This window comes from Astatotilapia calliptera, unplaced genomic scaffold (genome assembly GCF_900246225.1).
Source record: "Astatotilapia calliptera unplaced genomic scaffold, fAstCal1.2 U_scaffold_25, whole genome shotgun sequence".
Lineage (NCBI taxonomy): Eukaryota > Metazoa > Chordata > Actinopteri > Cichliformes > Cichlidae > Astatotilapia > Astatotilapia calliptera.
Window position 1 is genome coordinate 225,316 of NW_020535762.1, and position 24,008 is coordinate 249,323.

The window sequence follows — 24,008 nt, forward strand, 5'->3', positions numbered from 1 at the left end:
AAATACATGGAGAGAGACGGACTCCTCCAGAAACCCTTTGCAATGTTACGGGTTGTATGAACACTGTCTGTCATGTTTGATAAGCAGCAGCTGTTCAACCGGGCCTTGTATGGTTGATGAAGAGAATACGCATTAAAGGATACGCTGTGGAATTCCCAGTACTAGTGTGATCGTGTATCCTTCCTACTATCCTGCTAAGGTTTCTACCGCCTCTTCTCAACCATTGAACACAACCCAACATTACAAGTGGCAAGAGGGACTCTCCCACAGATAATTTCATACACCTTAATGAGCAACATTTTATGCTTCCATCATAGCTAAATGAGCCCTCGTTAATTTGGTCATATTTGATTCATGTCCTGAGATTCATCTATTCAACAAAAGATGCAAAACCAAAAAATGTTCTAGATGTAGTAATCTCTAAATAATTTGTCAAACAGAGCAATCTCAGCCTCATTTCAAATAATAAGTTTAAAAGACATTATCGAGCATTTTTAAGTAGAAATAACCAGTGTTGGGATTAACGCCTTATTAAGTAACGCGTTACAGTAACTACGTTATTATTGTGGTAACGAGCACGGTAACTAGTTATTATGCCAAAATCAGGAACGTGTTAATCGTTACTGGATTTAGATAGGGTCGTTACTCGTTACTTCGGTGGTGGCTATCGCGGAGCTTCAGAGATTCAGTACCATTAGCAAGTGGTGGAGGCCAACAGGTGGATGAGGGAAAGGGGAGGCAGGAGGAAGAGAGACCTGAGGCGGCCGCCGGTCCGAGTGTCAGGTGAACTGAACTTCAGGTAAGATGTTATGACCTGCAGTCTATCTGGGTCAGATCTATACCAAGTTTAGGTGGAGTTTATTTTCGTTATGCTGACTTTTTCGTACAGCGTATTAGCTAGCATGACGGAGTGTCACGGCCTGGGGGTTCAGCTGGTCACTGATCAGCTGTCTCTCCCTCTTTCTCTCTAGTCCTCTCTCTCTCACCAGGGCTGAACTCATTATGAGTTCAAAGCTGGAGTTATTCTGTCTTTGCTGCACAGCTGCCTCTTCGTCTCTCATTCTCTCTGCCTCTCTCTCCTGTTGCTACTTCAATCATGAAACTTATCAATGATCAGCTGATCGGCTTTTCACTTGTTTGTTTATTGCCCACTTTGCGCCAGAAAGAAGAAACCAGCGGAGGTCGCGCTAAAATACAGCAGCATGTTTAAGCTTGATCAGCTGTTGTTGATATTATTTCTAGTGTCAGCTGATGTTTGCTGGAGCCGCAGCTGTAAAAGCTGCTGGTCATGATGTCGGTTTGGATATGTGGTGAGAGGGAAACATGTAGATGAAACCAGGAGATGTCCTTACTGAATCATCAGAGCTGAACAGGTGACGGAGAAACAGGTTTACCTTTTAGGTGACATGAATGAGTTGAAGGGAAGTTATGAACTGTTTCTGAGAAACAAATGACACCAGGATCATTTTTTTATGTAGCTCACAGCTGGTAACTGTGCAGGGGCAGGTCTAGCAAAGTTTTGCCAGTGGGCCAGGTAGGGCATTAACAGGGAGAGGTGGGCACAAAGAAATAATTTTCTTTCTTTCTGCAAAAGTTGATTCTGTTCATCTGGACGTAGCGTTTTGTGGGAGAAACGTTTTGTCACTTATCCAAGTGATTTCTTCAGTCTCAGCTAACTGAAGGAACAATGGGCTGGGAGGTCAGTTCCTTAATCTTAGTTATGCAAATTCTCATGACCATTGATCAACAACCACTGACCAAAATCCACTGATACACCCATTGATCATTGGGCTTTGGTCATTCGTGGGATTTCTCTCGTGGAAATCTGCACATTATTTTTTCCTTTCTATTGGTAGGTGACACAGTGCACTTGTGGCAAGTAAGCAAGCTAGGAGACTGGCAATCTTGCTGGGTATCCAGTTACGGAAGCAACACATTAACAAGAGAATTCCGAGTAAAACCAAAGTTACTTTCCCTAGTAACTAGTTATTTGGAAAGTAACGAGTAACTTAAAGTAACTGAGTTATTTTTGATAGAAGTAACTAGTAATGTAATTAAGTTACTAATTTAAAGTAACTTACCCAACACTGGAAATAACTTTATCTTTCTTCATCACAAGCTAGCTGTTGTTGACTGTAAAAAGGCCTTTAATCAGTAGGTACAGTTCTAGAATAAGCCAGTAAAGTATAATTATCAAAAATAACCCAGTGATTTTTAGAGTGTTGGAATTCACTTTTTGCTTACCATGTTTTATTTCATAGTAGAGGTGAAATCAGTGATATCTGATCAGGTCACAGTCTAGTTGAAAATGGCAGTTTCAGAAGAATAATGTGGCTTCTTCTGAAGCGTATCTTCTACACAAACAATTGGGTAAAATCTTGGCCCAATATTTGATCAAAGCTAGTGAACCTATGACCCAATAGAATTATTCAAGCTAGGGAGTTAATTAAAGAACCCAGCACATCGCCAACCCAACTCTTGAGTCACGACTTTTAAACCAACATTTAAACTAATAACCTACGGCTTTTACCCAGAAGTTGTTATAAAAGTAACCTAGCATGGTTTTATTATGTATTTGCAGAGGTTTTGTGAAAAAAAGTTCAGTTTGTGTTTAGAGGTTTGTGAAAAGGGTGCAAGGTTGTATCTTAACAATTACACTGCAGATTTCTCCCACAATTCCACCCAGTGCTTCTCTGATGACTCTGCAATAGTCGGCCTCATCACTGATGGGGACGACAAGGAGTACAGAGGACTGACTCAAGACTTTGTGGACTGGTGCCAGCTGAACTACCTCCAGATCAATGCCAGTAAAACCAAGGAGCTGGTGGTAGACTTCCGCAGGCACAAGCATTCTCCACTGCAACCACTGAACATCCAGGGTATGGACATTGAGGCTGTGGACAGCTACAGGTACCTTGGTGTTCATCTGAACAACAGACTGGACTGGACTCATAACTCAGACGCCCTCTACAGGAAAGGGCAGAGCAGGCTGTACCTGCTGCGGAGACTCAGGTCGTTTGGGGTGGAGGGCCCACTCCTGAAGACCTTCTATGACTCTGTGGTGGCTTCTGCTATCTTTTATGGTGTGGTCTGCTGGGGCGGCAGCATCTCTGCTGGGGACAGGAAGAGACTGAACAAGCTGATCCGAAGGGCCAGCTCTGTTCTAGGATGCCCTCTGGACCCAGTGGAGGTGGTGAGTGACAGGAGAATGGCGGCTAAGCTGTCATCCCTGTTGGACAACGTCTCCCACCCCATGCAGCAGACTGTGACAGCACTGAGCAACTCCTTCAGTGGGAGACTGCGGCACCCACGGTGTGGGACGGAGAGATTTCGCAGGTCTTTCCTCCCCACTGCTGTCAGACTCCACAACAAAGACTTTAACTGAACAAACACACACATCCACACATGTGCAATAACACTAAGTGCAATAATCTTTTCTGGCATCGTTGTATTTTTACTCAGTTGTATATAGCATTCATATTCTATTTTTATCTTATTGTATATTTTTATTCTATTTTATTCTACTGTATATAGTATATTATTTTATTCTATTCTGTACAGCTGTATTTATTCTTATTGTATTCTAATTTTTGCGTCATAACTTTTGCACTGTCCACTTCCTGCTGTGACAAAACAAATTTCCCACGTGTGGGACTAATAAAGGTTATCTTATCTTATCTTATCTTATCTTATTATGACAATGTACAAAAGCTTTAGCAAAATATTTGGTTATTTCTGAAATTTAGCACTATTAGGTGAAATTAAAATTTTGGGACGAGGGAAGCAAAGGAGGGGAGACTTATTTAAAGAGAGACTTCATCGTGTGTGTGTGTGTGTGTGTGTGTGTGTGTGTGTGTGTGTGTGTGTGTGTGTGTGTGTGTGTGTGTGTGTGTGTGTGTGTGTGTGTGTGTGTGTGTGTGTGTGTGTGTGTGTGTGTGTGTGTGTGTGTGTGTGTGTGTGTGTGTGTGTGTGTGTGTGTCTAATTGCATGCTCATGTGTGCTCATGCCATCAAAAGCAAGAATTAGATGGAGGACACAGAAGCAAACAGATTAAAAAGATTAAAGTAATTTCAAGAGAAATTGGTGTAGTTTCAAGCAGATTTATACGTGGGTTAATCTGTCAGTCAATTAATCTAATCAGTGAGTGTTTAAAAACTGAACTGAAAGCAACACAGATACTCACAGACCAGTTTGATTCAATGCTTAATAGTTTAATGATGCAGAAGAGAAAAAAAGCTTTGTTTTTAAGTTTTTGCTAAAAGCATTCTTTCCATTACACATTTCAATTGCTCCTTTTAAAAGACACAATCACACTATTTTGTGTCACTTGTCACTTCATTCCTTATGCATCGTTACAGCAAAAGAAAAAGGTAAAGATGTGAAAACAGATATTTTGAGTGATATATGAGAAGATTTCTTTCTTTTTCAGATAACCTGCCTTCATCTCAGCGCAGGAATCATCACTTACTCTTAATGCAGACAGAAGGGAATCGGTCCTGGCAAGACTGATCATTCATACACAGATCTCCTGTAAGCACCAAAAATCAACTTTAACCGAAATTTTTGTTGCATGGACACAAAAATATAGAATATATGAGAAAAATGTTTTGGGTTTTTTTTGGTTTTATGTATAATGACAATAGCACTTGTATATATTATTTACAATTTTATACCTGGAAAATTCATTTCCATGCATTGCTCATTGCCCCCCATGTTGTTAGGCTCCCCCCGACACCAGTTTGTGTATTGGAAACGTGTTCCATCGATCCAAAACCAATAACCCTCCTACAGAACAGAAAAAAGTTAAAAATAAGAAATCGTTTTTTAACTAAACTACATTTTAACATTATACATCGACTACCAAGTTTGGACACACATTCATTGGTTTGTCTTTACTTTCACTACTACCGACATTGTAGATAGAAACTGAAGACATCAAATATATGAAACAAGATATATGGAATTATATGGCAATGAAAAAAAGATAAGAGCGAAACATAAGTAAAATATCCAGTGGATAGATTTATGTTTTAACTGGCAGACTGGCATACCTGTTGACCATCAGAACCACCAATCCATGTTCGTCCATTAGCTCTACTCCCATCAGATATCACCCTCTGAATCAGCTGGTATTCCCCAAGGCTCTGTACAGATGCAAGGTTTGCACTCATGGTCTGACAGTTTCTCTACAGTAAACAAAAAGACAGAAGAGTTACAGAAGATTTATAAAACAACCTTCATGATTACACCACCACAAACATACAAATAATAATAAAACATACCAAGAAATATTTACATTGAGTGACAAAATTATTGATTTTAATTATCTGACCTTTTATTAATAGCTTACAATTCAACAAGTAATAAAAAGTAACGTTTTTAAAAAAATATTATATTGAAAGGACTAATGATTAATACATTTACAATCATTTATCATTCAGAATTATTTCATGCAGTTAATGTTGGTGGCTTAAACCATTTACTGCAATAATTAGCATTATTTTTATAAATTAAAAAAATAATATTTGCTATTATAAGCTTGGATGCATATTTCACAGTACATATAAGAACTGGTTTTTATCGAAGCAAAAATTGACAGGTGATTTATCCATGGCATAAATTGTAGGAACGTGAAACTGGAGACTTTAGTTTGTTTGCTTCTTTGTTTGTATTTCTTGTTTACTAATATATTGTTACTGTTTACTTGTTAAAAAGTAAAGCCATATATGACATACATACATATTAGAACAAATGATAGCATTATTAAAATTCAATAAATGATAACATTAACAATGATCAATACATACTATTATAATTTTAGACAAATTTTAACAGTACATTGGCTTTGATAACATTTTAATAATTGTCAATATAAAAATGTTTAATATAATATTAAAAAACTATTATTATAAGGTCTTATCCAAATATTAAAGAAACACAGTCACAGTAACCGGTGAGTCCTGATGTTATTACCTGAGCATCACCCCAGGGTAAGGGTGTAGAAACATAGAAGTAACATTTCTTGTTGTACTCAGTCCAATCACAGGGACATGATGAGGACTTCTTGAGAACATAGCACTCATCTGAAGACAAAGCAAACATATTGTGTGACAAAATGCTGACCCAATTCCCCCTTTACTGGAATAATTATAATTATGGTCATTAACTTGTGTTTTATTGACAATAGTTTTACTTTTCAACAAATTTCAACTGGAAAATGTGTCATTTTCTTCCTTTAGATTTCTATTTTTAAAAACATGTATTTAAAAATAGATCTTATTATTTGGACAGCTGTATATAGCCCATTGACATGCACAACATTCAGTATGATACTAGTAACATACTTTTATACTTACCCTGAGCAGCGATCAGAGCCATCATTGCACAGAGAAGTGCAGATGCAGTCAGCAGCTTCATGATGATATTTAGTGTCTCTGTAAGAAACACATTAACAAAAGTGATTAGCAGTTTGATAAAGAAAGGATAGAAGATCCTCAGCATATTTGTAACATACCTGTCTGTAGAATGTCTTCTCTTTCAAGTGTCAGCCTGTAGCTTCACCCCTCAAGTAGAGATGAGCACTTATATACACTTTCTTATATTTACATTTCAATACCAGGAAGAGATGCACTAAAAATGCTTAAGTATGTTTTGATTCCATGCTTCACTACCCCTGTCTTTACCAACCTTACGCAATTCTCTCCACCCAGCTTGAATTTCATGGATGTTTAATTTCATTTATTGACTGCTGGTCAACAAGGATGTCACGCTCCTGGGTCTTTGGCCCAGTGTAAATGTGTCTGGACTGTTGATTCTGGGTAGTTTAATGTTCTATGGTTAAGGTTCTGTTCCTCGTTTTGGTTTACAGTTGTGATCCCTCTGTTTATATTTGTTTTCTTAGGTCTTCTTAGTTTTGTTTTCTTGTCTGTAGGTTTCTGTTATCATGGAGCACGGAACAGGGGAATTTCCATGCCCCATGTTTAGTCAGCCTTATCCTTTCCATTTAGTCTTGTCTCTGCATTTGGTGTTCTCTTTCTATCTCCCCGTCAGTCTTGTTCCCATGTATGTTTCTCCACTGGTCTCAGTGTCACACCCAAGTGCTTCAAGATGATTTCGGAGTATTTCTATAAAAAAACAAAATACCGTATTTTCACGACCATAAGGCGCACTTAAAAGTCTTAGATTTTCTTCAAAAAGTACGGCGCGCCCTATAGCGCAGTGCGCCCTGTGTATTGTAATGAGGACGTAGTAGAGAACAAAATGAGAACGCTAAAGGGTGAAGTGTGGCCGAGTTGGAGGAAAGACTCGAGCGGTGGATCATCGAGCAAAGATCGAGCGGGAGAAGCGTTTCGACGGTCACCATTCGGCTAAAAGCAGTTTCACTTTCACTTTTTATGAAACGGTGCCATTTTTCCATCCGGACCAGGACTACGGTAGCGCAGCAACTTCCAGCGGATTATAAGGAAAAGCTGGCCATCTTCCGCTCCTACTGCAGCAAACACATCGGCGACAAAAACATCCAGCCCAGCCACATCACTAACATGGACGAGGTCCCGCTCACTTTTGACATCCCGGTGAGTCACACTGTGGAGAAGAAGGGGACCAGCACGGTAGCGATACGCACAACGGGGTATGAAAAGTCGTCTTTTACTGTTGTGCTTGGCTGCCATGCAAATGGACAGAAACTGCCGCCTATGGTGCTTTTTAAGAGAAAGACTTTGCCTAAAGAGAAGTTTCCAGCAGAAATCATCATTAAGGCAAATGAAAAGGGCTGGATGGATGAGGAAATGATGAAAGACTGGCTGAGGGAGGTGTATGTAAGGAGACCAGGTGGTTTTTTTCCACGCATCACCATCGCTCTTAATCTGTGACTCTATGCGTGCCCATCTCACAGCCGATGTGAAAAAACTTGTGAATCAAATGAATTGTGAGCTTGCTGTCATTCCGGGAGGCCTGACAAAGGAACTCCAACCGCTGGACATCGGTGTGAACCGCCCATTCAAAGTAAGGCTGCGAGCGGCCTGGGAGCGATGGATGACCGATGGAGACCACAGTTTCACCAAGAGTGGAAGGCAGCGCCGGGCGAGTTACGCCACAATTTGCGAATGGATTGTAGATGCTTGGGCTAACATGTCTGCTGGCACTGTTGTTCGAGCTTTCGCAAAAGCCGGCATCGTTTCCGAGGAGCCGCACGGCACGGAAAGTGACTCTGACGGTGAAGAAAGTGAACCTGGAATGTTTGATGGAGATTTAGCGCAGCTGTTCAATTCAGACACAGAGGATGAGGACTTCGATGGGTTTGATTGATGATAAAAATGTGAGTACCAAACTCAGTTTTGCTCCCGCTTTATTTTTAAATATGCGCACTTGTATGCTTGTGTGTTGTTGATGATGACGCTTACCGGTAATAGAAATGTGAGTAAGGTACCGAACTCAGGTTTGCTCCCGCTTTATTTTTAAATACGCATACGGTACTTGTATGCGCCCTATGATCCAGTGCGCCTTATGTGTGTGTTAAATGCAGTAATGGCACACATAACTGAGACTGCGCCTTTTAGTACAGTGCGTCTTATGGTCGTGAAAATACAGTACCTAAAATGGGTAACAGATCAATAAAGAATAGCCATAAAATAGACAGTTTAAAAAAAAGGAAACGAACACTTTGAAAGCAAATCAGATTTGATACGATTTGATTTGACAAAGTTTCATTGCAGCAACTCAAAGAAAAGCATCATTTACACATAGCATAATATGGCTTGGTCATTGTAATGCACCAAGCAAGTTACAGCTTGGATTGAATGATTTTAACATCAACTGCAAAAACTGAAAACGTGTTTGTATTTGTAAATATTTGTAAGTCCATACAAGAAGCTGATTGTGAGAAAATGTATCATTTATCCTACTACAGTTTACACCTTAAAGAGAAAGGTCATGAATGTGCCAGCTCTGGAGACCATCTTCTGTAGATGGCAAGTTGTCATGAGAGAAGTATCATTATAATATTTGCTGTAATGTGAGAGTGTTTACAAAGTCACTGTATCAGCCACAGACTCACTTCCTCATATGCTACTGTACCAACTCCCATTAAAAAAACACTGTTGGCACCATCAGTCACACATGAAACTGTTGTTTCTTTAGAGATGGGTGGATGCTCAGTCAACACCCTCATCAAATACCACTAAAATTCAACAGGTTTTTTTTTTTACAGTTTTCTTATGCTTATTTTTGTTTGTAGCATTTTGAAGTTTTTATTTGATTTGTCTCTTTTTTGTTTTGTCTGCAATAATGAATGAAGTGATGCTTCCATAAATAATGGAGAGCAGAAAAAAGTTTCACTAGGTAGCTACAGCTTCTGTCCTTTTGTGATAGCTTTCACTCTCTCAAAACAAGTGTAATGTTTGTGAAATGCTGACTGTTCCTTATTGAAATATCAGATTTTTTTTTCTGTTACTAGGTCATACTTTGTATTTATTGAGGGTGTAAAATCATATTGGATATATATGGACTACGTAATGTTAGGAAATTATGGATGTCACATAGTTAGAAGAAAACCAACGATTTTTGGGAAAAGCCTAAAAATCATTGTCAAAAAATGATGCAACAGGAAAGTCCATTTTGGAAAGGTTAACATAAAATAATGTTGATAACCAAACAGTTGCTGGTCCCCATTGACATAGTATGGACATAGTATAAAATAACAATCCTATGGAAGTCAGTAGGGACAAGAAACTGGTTACCAACATTCTTGAAAATATCTTATTTTGTGTTCAACAGAACAAAGAAACAGGTTCAGAAAAACGTGGGGGTGATGATTACCAAAATAAAGTTTTATTCCTTTTATCTTATTATCCATTTTATCTTATCCCTTAGCATTTAATTACTTCAGTTATACCAAATAATAAATGACCATCTTATTGGTCTCTTTTTAAGGTTAGTGTTGGAATACAAACATTTTGGGTTAACTGTAATGAAAACACATTTAATGCATAAACCTAAATTGAATTTATTATGAATATAGGACTATAGATTTGTCGAAATAAGTACACAAGAGTTAGTTGAATTTTCAAGTCAAGAAATGAAATCAAAAAGATCATGACATTTCTAAACGTATTATTTTTTAAAGAATATTCATGTATTAGTGCATTGAACAAGAAAAAAATAAAACAAGTAATCATTGTTCTAATTATGATTTTTACAGTAATTCCTACTTTCTACTGCAATCATATATTCTTACAGAATTTATCATGAAAGAAAGCACTAAGCATTCATTTTGAGAGTTAATCTTGGACAGCCAGAGCACACTTAGATTTTGGCAAGACTGAATGGACATGTCAAATAGTGCACAGTTAGTGAATAAGGCCAATTTCAAATGTCTGCTGTAATCCACTAGGCTAATGCTCTTACACTGAAGATTTATAATGTGATGTTTACAGGACCCATAATTCTCTCCTTCTTCTCCTTTCAAGGAAATCCCAGACACCCTTCCAGAAGACAGAACTCTGCTGATGACTAATGAAGAAGAGTGCACTGCAGGTTCTGTTCAGATAGAGGTCCCAGTGGATTCAGGTCAAACTAAAGAGCAAAACCAACTTGTCACGGTTCTGGGTCCGTTGGACCCAGTATTTTGAGTTTATGTTTTGGTTTATTTTTGCATTATGGATTGTTTTCTGATGTTCTGGTGCTTTGTTTATTATTATCATTATAGATCTGTTTCTGTTATTCTTGGTGAGGGATCAGTTCTTAGGTTTTGGGTTCTCATGTGTGTTGCAGTTTCTGTTCAGTGTCTAGTCTGTCTCTCAGTGTCATGTCTGCATCTAGTTTAGTAATTCTTGTTTCCTGTCTTATTGTGAAAGTCTTTGTCTTATGTTAGAGTGTGCAGCTTAGCTCCCCCGTCTCGTTAGCCCTGATCTCCCCCAGCTGTGTCTCCCTTCTGTTGCCCATTCCCTCATTACTACCCTGTGTATTTAAGCCCTGTGTTTTCCCATGCTCGGTGTCGCGTCGTACCATCAGATTATGCCTGTGTTTTTCTGTTCTCCATATTCCGTGGTCACTTCATGTTTTGTTTTCGTACCAGCAATAAAGCTGAGGTTTTTGAGTTTCAAGTTAGTGTCAGAGTTCTGCGTTTGGATCCTCCTCTCCGCTTGCCTGCACACAGAGCCCTGACACAACTACTATTTCTGGCACTCAAGCTCAAACACAGTTTGACCAATGACTGTCTTGAAGATATCATGAAAATCCTTAATGTTGTTGTTGGCAGTGTTTCAGCAAATATTCATTTTACAAAGCTTTTGATGATACAAAAGACATCATGAAACCACCAGAGGAACACCGTCTGGACATCACAGGTTCTGTGAAGCAGCGGTCCGTGAGTCGTTTGGTACCGGGCCACGAAAGTTGAGGCTCTGCTGTGAAATTTATGGTTTTAACTTTTGTAGAACCAGATTTTCATATACTTACATTTGAAAGTGTTTTCCTCTCCTGCTTCGACCACCATCATTATCAGAAACAAATCTCCTCTATGACCCGCAATGAATCCTGGGATATAGTAGGACACGAAGGATACAGTGCACTTTGAATTCGGACAGCCCTTGTCACGTCATTTCATCCAAATATGGCATTTTAAGCATCCTTCCCCTGAATTCGGACACAGCCTGTGACTTATGGGAGCAACATGCTTGCACTCAAATGCATGGAGAGAGACGGCTTTATATGTTTTACTCCTCCAGAAACCCTTTGCATTGTTACGGGTTGTATGAACACTGTCTGTCATGTTTGAAAAGCAGCAGCCGTTCAACCAGGCCTTGTATGGTTGAAGTCTCACCCGAAATCGGATGCATCATCCAACTTTTCTGCAAAGTTGGCCCTCCTTTACAATGATCCCTACCATATCTCTAAGAGGATGTCTGATGTGAATCTCTCTCACCACAGTGGTAACTGGAGAGAAAGTTGGAGTTTTTCATGTTGCAAACCTGCAACCATTCTACACCTGGGCCACAGCTTTTTTCTGGCAGACATGAAAGCTAAAGGCTGCAGCAGCTTTGGATCTCAATCCCCCAGACAGCAGCTTGTCTCCTGCTCTTCCAGACCCAGGCCACAATGACTGTGACGCTATTGAAACAACCCCCATTGTCTCTAGCGACACCGCTGCTGAGACTGACTTTGACCGTACTGACACTGTCTGTCACGGACACGGCTCTGGGGACTTGGGGTCCGTGGGCAGTGGGGACTATGACTGTTATTGTTATTATTATTATTACTATTTGGTGTGTTGTCTGCACTGCCCCTGTGCACATCTGTAGGTAGGCAGGTATGTGTGTGTGTATTGCCTTTCTGCTGTGGCCAAGTTACAGGCACCTTCAGCCCTGGGGGCGTGGCCTGACTTGAGGGCTGGCCACACCCGAAGTTCTTGCCGCACACCTGCTCCTCATCTGGGCTCATCGGGGGAGCTATTTAGATGAGCGATGGAGCTTCCACCGACGCTGGATTATTGCGTTTGACTACACGTCAATCTTCAAGCATAGTCAAGTGTGAGTGTATGCCCGCTGGGACAAGTGTGTAACGGCTGCCTCTATTGTTTTCCCCTCAGGAGGAGTGTGGGACGAGAAGGAGCAGTGAGCACGGGGAGTGCAGGGACACTGGGGCAGAGAGCACTACACGGGGACTTTTGGGAAGAAGACACTACACGGGAGTCTGGGAAACTGGGGATTTATTGTTGTTTACTTCACCACCTTGTAAATAAACACTGTTGCACTGAATAGTCCGGCGGTTGGGTCCTATTTCCCCATCTCCCCACGGTCTGCCAGCCAGACCGTGACAGAATAATCCAGCCATTATGGGCCCAGTGGACTCAAGGACCGTCTCACAGGAGGAATTGCTCGCCCAGCTCTGGAATTACTGTCGGAGCATTATCCAGGCGGCAGATCCACATCAGAGACAAATACAGGTCATATTTTTTGATACTTTCCTGTCTTTAACCACGTTTTCTGTAAGCTTTTTGGACATTAAGAGATTAATTTCGATTATAACCATACTGAGGGCAAGTTCCAGCTTTGAGCTTTTTGGTTTGGGCTGTCCGGGTGAGGCGGATGTGGCGACCTCCCTGGGAGCCCTTGCTGCCTGTTTCTTTTTTCATAGGCAGATAGCTTCCCCACCGTCGCTTGCAGCTCACTTGTTGGACCCTCCATTGTGGGGGAAACAGTTCCCACGCTCTCTGCACCTCACCACATCTCCACTCACCCCACGGCTTCTGCTGAGTCAGCAGACGAAGGACCGGCAGCTCAAAACCACACAGCTGCTGTCCTGCCCGGCCGGCTGGTGGAACCTTAGTCAGACACCGGCCCCGGCATTGTTTAGGAAGCGACGTTGGCGCCGCCGGCGTGCCTCACCACTGCCAGGTTCCCTGACTTTTCCTCAGCCAATTGTGTCGGAGGTCGATACACCGGCTGGACCCACTCCACCAGCGTCCCATCAGTCTGCAACGAGTGCAGCACTCTCGGCTTCACTATCCACATCACCTACTTTACCATCATCTCCACCGCCTGCGGATGCCGTATCACCATCTTCGCCACCGGCTCAACCATCCGTAGCTGCAGTGCAGCCGGAGGAGCTCGGCGAGCGGGACGAGCCCGCGCCGCCTGCAGAGGAGCTCAGCAAGCGGGAGGAGCTCGCGCTGCCCAAGCAGGAGCTCAGCGAGCGGGAGGGGCTCGCGCTGCCCGAGCAGGAGCTCAGCGAGCGGGAGGAGCCCGTGCCACCTGCAGAGGAGCTCGGCGAGCGGGAGGAGCCCACGCCGCCTGCAGAGGAGCTCGGTGAGCGGGAGGAGCCCGCGCCACAGCCGGAGGCGGCGAGCCGCAGCGGGAGAGAGCGCTGGAGCTCGGCGAGCCGCAGCGGGAGACAGCGCCGGAGCTGAAGGAGGGACCTGCGCTGCCAACTGTGGAGCTCAGTGAGCGGGAGGGGCTCGCGCTGCCCGAACAGGAGCTCAGCGAGCAGGAGGGGCTCGCGCTGCCCGAGCAGGAGCTCAGCGAGCGGGTGGAGCCCGCGCCACAGCCGGAGGCGGCGAGCCGCAGCGGGAGCCCGCACCGCCTGATGAGGAGCTCTGTGAGCCGGAGCGGGAGCTCAGCGTGCGGGAGGAGCTCTGTGAGCCGGAGCGGGAGCTCGGCATGCGGGAGGAGCGCCCACCATCAAGAGAGCGGCTTGGCGTGCCGGAGGGACCCGCTCAGCCACAGCCGGAGATCGGCGTGCCGGAGGGACCCACTCAGCCTTAGCAGGGGGTCATTGTGCAGGATGCGCGTCCACGCCCTCCACACCGCCCACACCGTCAACGTCCAGCATGTCTGGGATTATGGGCCATTCTACTCCGCCGCCTGCCGGAGCTGTTGCAACGCCACTGCCACCGGGCCCGTGTCCGGCCGCCAAAGCTGCAACGCCGCCGCCATCGGACCCGTGGCCGCCTGCCGGAGCTGCGACGCCGCCGCCACCGGGCCTGTGGCCGCCCGCCGGAGCTGTCACACAGCTGCCACCGGATCCGTGGCCGCCTGCCGGAACTGTTGCGACGCCGCCGCCACCGGACCCGTGGCAGGCCGCTTGAAGTATTCTGTTGCTTTCACGGGACCCGAGGTAGGCCACCTGAACTCTTGTGTTATAGTTACTGGCCGCCTGAACTATTTTTCTCCCGCCACAGTTTTGGGGGGTTATTGAACTGTTTTGTGCCTCCGCTGGAGTCGCGGTTGAGCCTCTGGGACTTTTGAGATGGACAGTTTGGTCATTTGGGGGTTGGTTCCTGGATTGTTGGAGATAGGCCTCCATACCTTGGAGGGCCTCAGATGTCCCTGGAGGGGTGGGGTCTGATACCTGACCTGACATATAGGCACACACAGATACAAAGATCCATTCCCACCCTCATGCTCTCATACGCAATTACTCAGGAGTTTTTCCTTCCCACTGTGGCCAAAGTGCTTTTAGGGAGTCATCTGATTGTTGGGTTTTTCTCTGTATCTATGAAGCGCCTTGAGGCGACTTTTGTTGTGATTTGGCGCTTTATAAATAAAATTGAATTAAATTGAACTCAACACTCACCCAACGTGGAGACAGACATAAAGAGACACTGTACACACAATCACACTCACCAAGCGTACTCTAAGCCCTGGGTCTAGGTACCCTTGCTACCCAGACCCAGGTAGTGTTACCCTTTTCCCTGGGGTGGAGAGAAGCAGACCCCCCCAGTTCGGCAGCAGCAGTGAGGCCCCACTTTCCAGACCCCGATCGGGCGGCCATTTCCTCCTCCTAGTCCCCCTGCTCCAACAGGCCGTAGAGAACGGGGGGGTGTGAAGACTCCAAACCTCCCTCCACCCGCTCATATGTAGTGGTGATGCATGTGTGTTCTAAGGTGCATTTAAAACCCAGGAGGGGATGAAGCTACCTGCCAGAGAGCAGCAGGTAAACGCATAGCTCTTCCTGATAGCCCTCAATGTCTACATGTATTTAAAATTGAGAGGTGGGCAACAACATCAGGGGTGAGGTTGTACACCCTGATGGTCTTTTGGGTACCGTGTAGCGTGCCCACCCCCAAGATCGTATATGTATGTGTAACATATGTGTAATGAGAGTGTGAGTAATGTGAATGTCTAAGTTGTGGGATAAAATTGAGGGATAGGCAGCCAGAAGGGGACAGGGAGGAGGGGGCGGGGGTAGCCTCCCCTGCACCCTGGTGACATATTTCATTCATGTCTATTCAACAAAAGATGCAAAACCAAAAAATGTTCCAGATGTAGTAATCTTTAAATAATCTGTCAAACAGAGCAACCTCAGCCTCATTTCAAATAATAAGTTTAAAAGACATTATCAAGCATTTTTAAGTAGAAATAACTTTATCTTTCTTCATCACAAGCTAGCTGGTGTTGTCTGTAAAAAGGCCTTTAATCAGTAGGTAAATTTCAGGAATAAACCAGTAAAATATAATTATCAAAAATAACCCAGTGATTTTTAGGGTGTTGGAATTCACTTTTTGCTCACCATGTTTTATTTCATAGTAGAGGAGAAATCAGTGATATCTGATCAGGTCACAGTCTAGTTGAAAATGCCAGTTTCAGAAGAATAGTGTGGCTTCTTCTGAAGCGTATCTTCTACACAAACAATTGGGTAAAATCTTGGCCCAATATTTGATCAAAGCTAGCGAACCTATGACCCAATAGAACTATTCAAGCCAGGGAGTTAATTAAAGAACCCAGCACATCGCCAACCCAACTCTTGAGTCACGACTTTTAAACCAACATTTAAACTAATAACCTACGGCTTTTACCCAGAAGTTGTTATAAAAGTAACCTAGCATGGTTTTATTATGTATTTGCAGAGGTTTTGTGAAAAAAAGTTCAGTTTGTGTTTAGAGGTTTGTGAAAAGGGTGCAAAGTTGTATCTTAACAGTTATGACAATGTACAAAAGCAAAATATTTGGTTATTTATGAAATTAAAATTTTGGGGAGAGGGAAGCAAAGGAGGGGAGACTTATTTAAAGAGAGACCTCATCATCATGTGTGTGTTTTTGTTTGTGTGTCTAATTGTATGCTCGTGTGTGCTGATTCCATCAAAAGCAGAAATTAGATGGAGGACACAGAAGCAAACAGATTAAAAATATTAAAGTAATTTCAAGAAAAATTAGTATAATTTCAAGCAGATTTATACATGGGTTAATCTATCAGTGAGTTAAGCTAATCAGTGAGTGTTTAAAAACTGAACTGAAAGTATTCTGCCCCTCTGTTGTTGCTTTGTTGGGTTTCTTTGGCTGGCGCATTTCTCAGGTTTCCCAATAGTGGGCAGTATTACCCCTTCAGTTTGTGGCTTCTTCTTTGGTTATTTGGTGTGCACTACACTGCCCCCTTTGGTGATGTGTTGTAAGCAGCAGGCAAAGTTCACGCAGGCAGTGGGAGAAAATGCATGGAGCAGAAAACAAGCTGCAAAACTTTAAGCACAGTGTACATCGTTGGGGAGTTTGTTGAGCCATAATCTGTAAGTAAGCAATGTCTAACTTCATTTTCTGTAAGATTTGCTACTTTCATGTTACTTAAAAGGTTATTTGAACGTATAAGGAAAGATGTTAATGATGAATGTAAAGCGTAAGGAAAGCTATGTTGCTAACTTCTGCTTTGTTTACAAAATATGTTGATACTGATGCTTACGTATTATTTTACTGTATGTTCACAGTCTTACAAATTAAAAGAGGATTAAAAAGGTCTTGTCCTGTCGTTCCTGGAACCATCTCCTCTTATGTTAAGCTCGCTGCATAGGGTGAATAGCCATACATTTGTGATAGATTGATTATTTGTTGAAGTTCATAATGGAGTAAAAAGTTGTGGTTAAAAGTTACCCAATATATTATTCAATTTATTTCAAATATGTAAATGTATAAACAACGGTAAAAGAAGTCCCATTAAGAGACGTAATGTAACACAGGCTAAAATAGTTAAAAGAGTTCATGACTATGTTCAACCGGATAATAATCCTTAATGTACGGTGGCCCCTAGAGACAAAGCACGTACAAACTCCAAAACACTTACAAATTCCAAATAGCACGCACAAACTCCAAAACACGTACAAACTCCAAAACACGTATAAACTCCAAAACACTTACAAAATACAAAACACATGCAAAATACAAAACACATGCAAAATCCAAAACACGTACAAAATCCGAAACACTTACAAAATCCAAAACACTTACAAAATCCAAAACACATGCAAAATCCAAAACACTTACAAAATCCAAAACACGTACAAAATCCAAAACACTTACAAAATCCAAAACACGTACAAAATCCAAAACACATGCAAACTCCAAAACACTTACAAAATCCAAAACACATGCAAAATCCAAAACACTTGCAAACTCCAAAACACATGCAAAATACAAAACACTTGCAAAATACAAAACACTTGCAAAATACAAAACACTTGCAAAATACAAAACACATGCAAATTCCATAACACAACGGAAGTGCTCCAGGACGCTAGGGGCAGTGTTGAGCTTTTGTTACCTAGTAACTACACAAGCCAGGAAGTACCAATGACCGGATTTGGGGTCTGCAGCCTTTTTTTTTTTTCTCCTTTTTTTCTTCAAATATTAAACTTTATTAAGAAACAGTATACAGAACATGTATACAATCAGAACAAAATTAACATATGCCAGGGGTTGTAATACAAAGAATTACAAACATTCAAATAATTTGTAATTACTACAAATAGTAATAGTTTTCATAGCCTTTTTGTTAAGTGATCCACTAATCAATTTTATGTAACATAAAACATCATTATAGTAATGTTTAAAATTAGGTTTTTTGTTACTGTATTTGCATTTGTGAAAATAAAATTTAGCTAAGATAACTAACAAGTTTATTATAAAGTAAACATCTTTTTTTTGCCTTCGAAAGAAACAAAATACAACATTTTCCCATTTCACAGTAAAGTCTTTATAGAGATGTCCAGCAATGAATCTACTGAAGCCTTTCCAAAATGTTCTAGCGTATGAAGAGATCCAGAAGAGGTGTTGCACAGTCTCAGGATGGCTTCCACAAAATCCACAGTTCACATTTATGTCCCTTTTGAACTTTGTGATGTTTGCAGATAATCAGACCTAAATATGTTGCTTCATTTTTAACTGTTATATTACAAATACTCTGAACATTACACTCTTTAACAGGTAATAATTGACATTTATTTAAGTTTAGAACCAATCCAGACCCTTTTGAGAAATCCTCTATTACACGTAAAGCAATTGGCACTTGGCTGGCATTTTTAAGAAAAATTGTGGTATCATCTGCCAATTGACTGATGACAATCTCTCTGTCTGCTATGTTTATGCCCTTCACCGGGCTATTTGAAATATGAGAGGCAAGAATTTGGGTGCAAAGTAAAAAAAGATAAGGGCTAATCGGGCAACCTTGGCGTACACCTCAATTAAGACTAAAATGAGAAGTGGTGCCATTTTTCATTCTAATAGAACTATTAGCATTGGAATACAGAGTTTTGATAGCTCTGCAGAAGATATCACCAAAACCAAATTTCTGAAGTGTAAGAAATATAAATTCATGCTCAATTGAGTCAAAGGCTTTATAGAAGTCCAGGAGAAGGATAAATGAGTCATCAGATATTAATGCTGAGTAGTCCAGAATATCCAAGACGAGTCTAATATTATTGGAGATGTGCCTGTTTGTCATAAAACCAATATCGTCTACAATATCGTCCAAAATATATTTAATTCTTCTAGCTAGCAATAGAGCTAATATTTTATAATCATTATTTAGGAGGCTTATTGGTCTCCAGTTGTTTATAAAAAGTAGGTCCTTCTTAGGTTTGGGAATTAAAGTAATACGTCCTTGAGTAAGGCTGGGAGGAAGAGTGCCCCTTTCAATACTTTCATTATAAACCTGCAACAAAAAGGGTGCAAGCTGACAAGAAAATGATTTATAGAATTCAGCCACCAGCCCATCTGTGCCTGGAGATTTGTTGTTTTTAAGAAATTCAATAGATGTCAATATCTCTTTTTCAGTAATTGGACTGTCACATAAAAGCCTATCAGCACTTTTAATCATTTCAACATTGTTTACAGAGTCAATAAATTGGGTAGCGACCTTTGCGTTATAATTGGATTCATACAACTTTGAGTAGAAATTACAAAAAAATTGAGAGATAATTTTTGCATCATCACTGACCGTACCATTTATATTCAATTTATGAATAGTATTGGTTTTAGATCTATGGGTCTGCAGCCTTAAAGGCCGCATTATAAGGCCGATTATGTCACAGCGACACGACGAAGGCTGTGTCCTAATTAAGAGACTGCACGCTTGAACTACGCGCACTACGCGTACTACGCACGAGAAGTGCGGAAGTGAGAGGCTTGTGAAATGGGACGGTATACGCTTCGTCTCGCTGTACAGGTTGCCTAGCAACCATGATACTAACCGCGAGACACGTTACATACAGCATTGTTTGACAGAAATGAAGGAGAAAAATGTTTTGTTAGTCATTCATTTTTGTCATGACATAACAGATGGAGAGAATAGACAGACTGTTCCCTGTTTGTGAAGGACTGCTAGGAAAGTTTAAAATAACTAATTGTCTGTCCTGAATCAGTCTTATTAGGTAATGTTCAAATAATTTGATCATTCCAGTGTTTTCAGGGTGGGAGAAAGTACTCAGGGCCTTCAAGTTACACACTATGAAAGGAAGCAACAAGTTTAATGTTCAGAAAAATAAAGTTTGTATCAGCAGCAGAATGGAACTAAAAATAAATGTTTGTTTCGGTTCTATGAAGCTTTGAGTATTTTGGATCAGTAGCACTGCTGTGTTTGTTGCATCATATTGCTGTAATTGTTTATATGCTTTATATATTCTGAGCTAAGTTGATCTATAGTGTTACATCATATTCTATAAGGATGTTATGTGTTTGGACACTTCGTGCCCAGTTTGACCCATTTAGCAGAAGTCAGCCTGTTTAAGGCTCTGATATCTATTCTGTATGACTTAAAGCAGTTATGACATGGTCTGATTTTCTCACCCAATAAAGGAATGTTTAACCCTTAAGACCTACCATAGAACCAAGTTCGCCAGAGCTTATATTATATTTTTACATGCTGTGGAGCCATTTTTAGGAGCATTTCAAGTTGCTATACATCAATACAACCATTATAGCCCAAACTTTAATAATATGTCTGCATTAGGTGCATAGTAATTACATAAATTGCAAAAAAGTGCAATAAACTACAAAAAAATTGAAAATCGTTTTTGTTTTTTTAACATATATTTCTAGTTAGAGAAATTTAAGAGGCTTATCCCTCAAAACTGTAAATACAAAAAAGTTACACAAACTAGTTTCCCACCACAGGAAATTTATTTTGAGTGTCTTCATAGTTTTATTTTTGAAATACACCAATTTTTATATACTGCAGGAAAAACGAAAATAAATATTATAGTGCAAATTTGCAAAATAACAGCATATGCATCAAAATAAACTATTTCCAGCAGTGCAATATGAGTCCTAAGCATCCCAGAAACGACACAGAAAGTCATAAACTCAAACATAACTTTTTAAAACACATAACAAGTAAAACACAAGCTCATAAGGGCCCGATCGTAAAAAACTACATTTCCGCAAAATGACGTCACTTCCGGTTTCGGGCAGGTCATGCGGTCATGTGATAGTTCGCGCTGATGGACGTAGGAAGTGTTACAAACAGCTGATGGATCGGCGAAGCGTGTTTCTGGAATATCATGTTTTTGTTGCTGCAAGTGATTTTTATGCAGTTTTTGCAAAGCTATATGTGGAAGGAAACTGTGACCTAGGACAAGCTGATGGCATAAGATGTAAGTACAACTCCTCCAGTTTCATATGCAAAAAAAATTATTGTGCTAGCTTAAGTGGTTGCAGAGCTACCGGGATTTAAAAATAGTTACGCAAAACAGAGCGTGCCCGCTCCGATCGGCTGTAAAGGGTTAATATATCAGTCTACCCTTCATTCTATCAGAAACAGTTATCACAGCTTGTACATTTTCTTTTTACACATGTATGTAAGCACTGAGCCAAATTTAGTAATGCCAACATACTGAAGGAACAACATTTGTCTCTTATATGTGATACACCTATATATGCACTGTCAATATACATTTTGAACCAGCTGCAGATGTCAGAGTAACAACTGACTGACCCCCACATAAAGTGTGTTACAGTAGTCCACAGGGGAAGAAATAAAAGCATGGATCACGGTTTCAAAGTGCTGCCTAGGAAGAAAAGATTTCACTCTTGCCAGTCGCCTTAAGATAAAAATGGACTGGTTCAACTTAAAACCAAGGGCAGTAACAACAGGTTTAAAATAAACTTCCAGGGGTTCCAAATGAAAAGAAGAGGACTCACAGGGGCCACTGGGTCCAAACACCAACAAATCTGTTTTCTTTTCATTCAAATTTAAAAAGTTTAGAGCCAACCAAGCTTTAATGTCATCTAGGCATGTCAAGAGAGGTTTTATTCAGATGCCATCCTTCTGCTTCAGTGGCAAATAAATTTGGCAGTCATTCCTATATACTTGTCTTTGAGTGAAGATTTAAGGTGGTAAGACATGTAAATAACTGCAACTTGAATCTGTACTGAAGCTCAGTATTTGACACAGAGTTCATGTTCACTGCTGTAATAGCTAATAATGACTAATATAATAACCATAATATTGGCCATATTATATTTACATTACCAAAGTGATATGACTTTAGTCTCATGAACAACATTAGCTAATTGTTATTTACTAGCTAATCTTAAATGACTGTTCAGTACAGAAATGAAGCCCAAAAATCATGTTTTACTGTCCTGTGGTCTCAGCCTCAGATACTTATCAAATCACACAAAGCTCTTGTAGAAACAAACAAACAAATGAAAAAAATATGTTCTCCTTCATTTCTGTCAAACAAAGTTGTATGACACGTTTCCAGCTGTTAGTATCATGGTTGCTAGGCAACCTGGGAAGCACGACGGAGACTTGAGCCCATGTATTTGCAACAAACTTGCCGTTTATTTTGCAAATCGAGCTCAACTCTGCCCCTAGCGTCCTGGAGCACTTCCGTTGTGATTTGGAGTTTGCATGTGTTTTGGATTTTGCATGTGTTTTGGAGTTTGCATGTGTTTTGGATTTTGTATGAGTTTTGGAGTTTGCATGTGTTTTGAATTTTGTACATGTTTTGTATTTTGCATGTGTTTTGGCGTTTGTAACTGTTTTGGATTTTGCACGTGTCTTAGTGTTTGCATGTGTTTTGGATTTTGTACGTGTTTTGGATTTTGTACGTGTTTTGGATTTTGCACGTGTTTTGTATTTTGCTTGTGTTTTGGATTTTGTACGTGTTTTGGAGTTTGTACGTGTTTTGTATTTTGCATGTGTTTTGTATTTTGTACGTGTTTTGGAGTTTGTGCGTGCTATTTCGAATTTGTAAGTGTTTTGGAGTTTGCACATGCTTTGTCTCTATGGGCCACCGTATTAATGTGACTACAACCTGTGTAACATTCAATCTGTGATCTACTTGTCGAGCCTGGGGAATAATCCATGTGATTTAGTGATCGTGATTGATTAGTTATGCCTGCCGTTGCCGGAAGGGGGAGCTCTGGCCACGATGCCTCATTCGCAATGAAGCTGCTGAAAGAGAAGCATTGTATCTGAACGTCGTCATTGACTTATCCCCTTTTCAGGTAATAATTGTGCAATTCTGCTGTTGGACTTTACAAATATGTATGTTGAGTTGTACTGACCGTGTTTCCTATTATACTATAAAGACACATCTCCTGGATGCACTGGTACGCATCTTCAGTGATGTATCCTAGGGTCATCAGGTGTTTCGGGTCTCACAACATCATACACCCTCGCCCAGGCGACCCAGCCGGGGGTGATCAGGCCCCGACTTGCGTACCAGTAGCTACCCACGGATCAGCCCTCTTAATCCACAGCCACCTTGTGGCTTTCTCTGCCGCTTCACTCACAGCCTGGATGGCCCTCTTCTTGGCTGCCCCAGCCACGCCCAGCCGGCCTAGAACTTTGCAGAGTGATCGTCCTGCAAAGCCCCTACAACCCACTTCTATGGGCTCATAGAAAGTCTTCCAGCCCCTTCCCCTGCACTCTTGCACTAGTTCCTGGTACTTTCCTCGTTTCCTTTCATTAGCCTCCTCAATCCGCTCTTCCCAGGGCACTGTGAGTTCCAGCATGATCAGCTGTTTTGAGGCCTCAGAAATAATTATCAAGTCTGGCCGGAGTGATGTTTCTGCAATGTTCTGAGGAAACTTTAGTTGTTTACCCAGGTCAGCCTGTAGCTGCCAATCAGAGGCTGTGTGGAGAAGGCCAGTTGTCAAATGTGGGCGCCCCTGGGGTTTCTCTCCAGCCTTAATAAAAGAGATTGCCTTCCTCGGAGCATGATGATGCTTGCTGATGCTGATTGCTGAGGCAATCTTTTCAGCAACTACTCTGAGCACCTGGTCGTGCCGCCAACGATAC

General features: G+C 41.4%; 2 protein-coding genes across 2 annotated transcripts; one reads left to right on the top strand and one right to left on the bottom strand.

The window, feature by feature from the left end:
- Positions 1–4,460: 4,460 nt before the first annotated feature.
- On the bottom strand, positions 4,461–6,529 carry LOC113017870 (ladderlectin-like). Its single transcript, XM_026160976.1, has 6 exons — positions 6,515–6,529; positions 6,357–6,434; positions 5,974–6,083; positions 5,052–5,186; positions 4,674–4,785; positions 4,461–4,528 (listed from the first exon to the last, which is right to left on the bottom strand). The coding sequence occupies exons 2-6, from the start codon at positions 6,415–6,417 to the stop codon at positions 4,461–4,463; spliced, it is 486 nt and encodes a 161-aa protein (XP_026016761.1). The 5' UTR covers positions 6,418–6,434; positions 6,515–6,529.
- Positions 6,530–13,085: 6,556 nt separating this feature from the next.
- LOC113017871 (serine/arginine repetitive matrix protein 1-like) lies at positions 13,086–14,261 on the top strand. Its single transcript, XM_026160978.1, has 3 exons — positions 13,086–13,090; positions 13,135–13,883; positions 13,972–14,261. Exons 1-3 carry the CDS (start codon positions 13,086–13,088, stop codon positions 14,259–14,261), a joined length of 1,044 nt encoding a protein of 347 aa, XP_026016763.1.
- The last annotated feature ends 9,747 nt before the right edge of the window (positions 14,262–24,008 follow it).

Bases quoted from the DNA above. Each gene is read 5' to 3' on its own strand.
- LOC113017871 (XM_026160978.1), top strand. The intron at 13,884-13,971 runs GCGGGAGACAGC...CTGCCCGAACAG, and splicing joins CTGGAGCTCGGCGAGCCGCA to GAGCTCAGCGAGCAGGAGGG.
- LOC113017870 (XM_026160976.1), bottom strand. From the start codon at position 6,417: ATGAAGCTGCTGACTGCATCTGCACTTCTCTGTGCAATGATGGCTCTG. The intron at 4,786-5,051 runs GTATGCCAGTCT...TCTGTTCTGTAG, and splicing joins GTGGTTCTGATGGTCAACAG to GAGGGTTATTGGTTTTGGAT. The intron at 4,529-4,673 runs GTATAAAATTGT...TGGTGCTTACAG, and splicing joins CATGGAAATGAATTTTCCAG to GAGATCTGTGTATGAATGAT.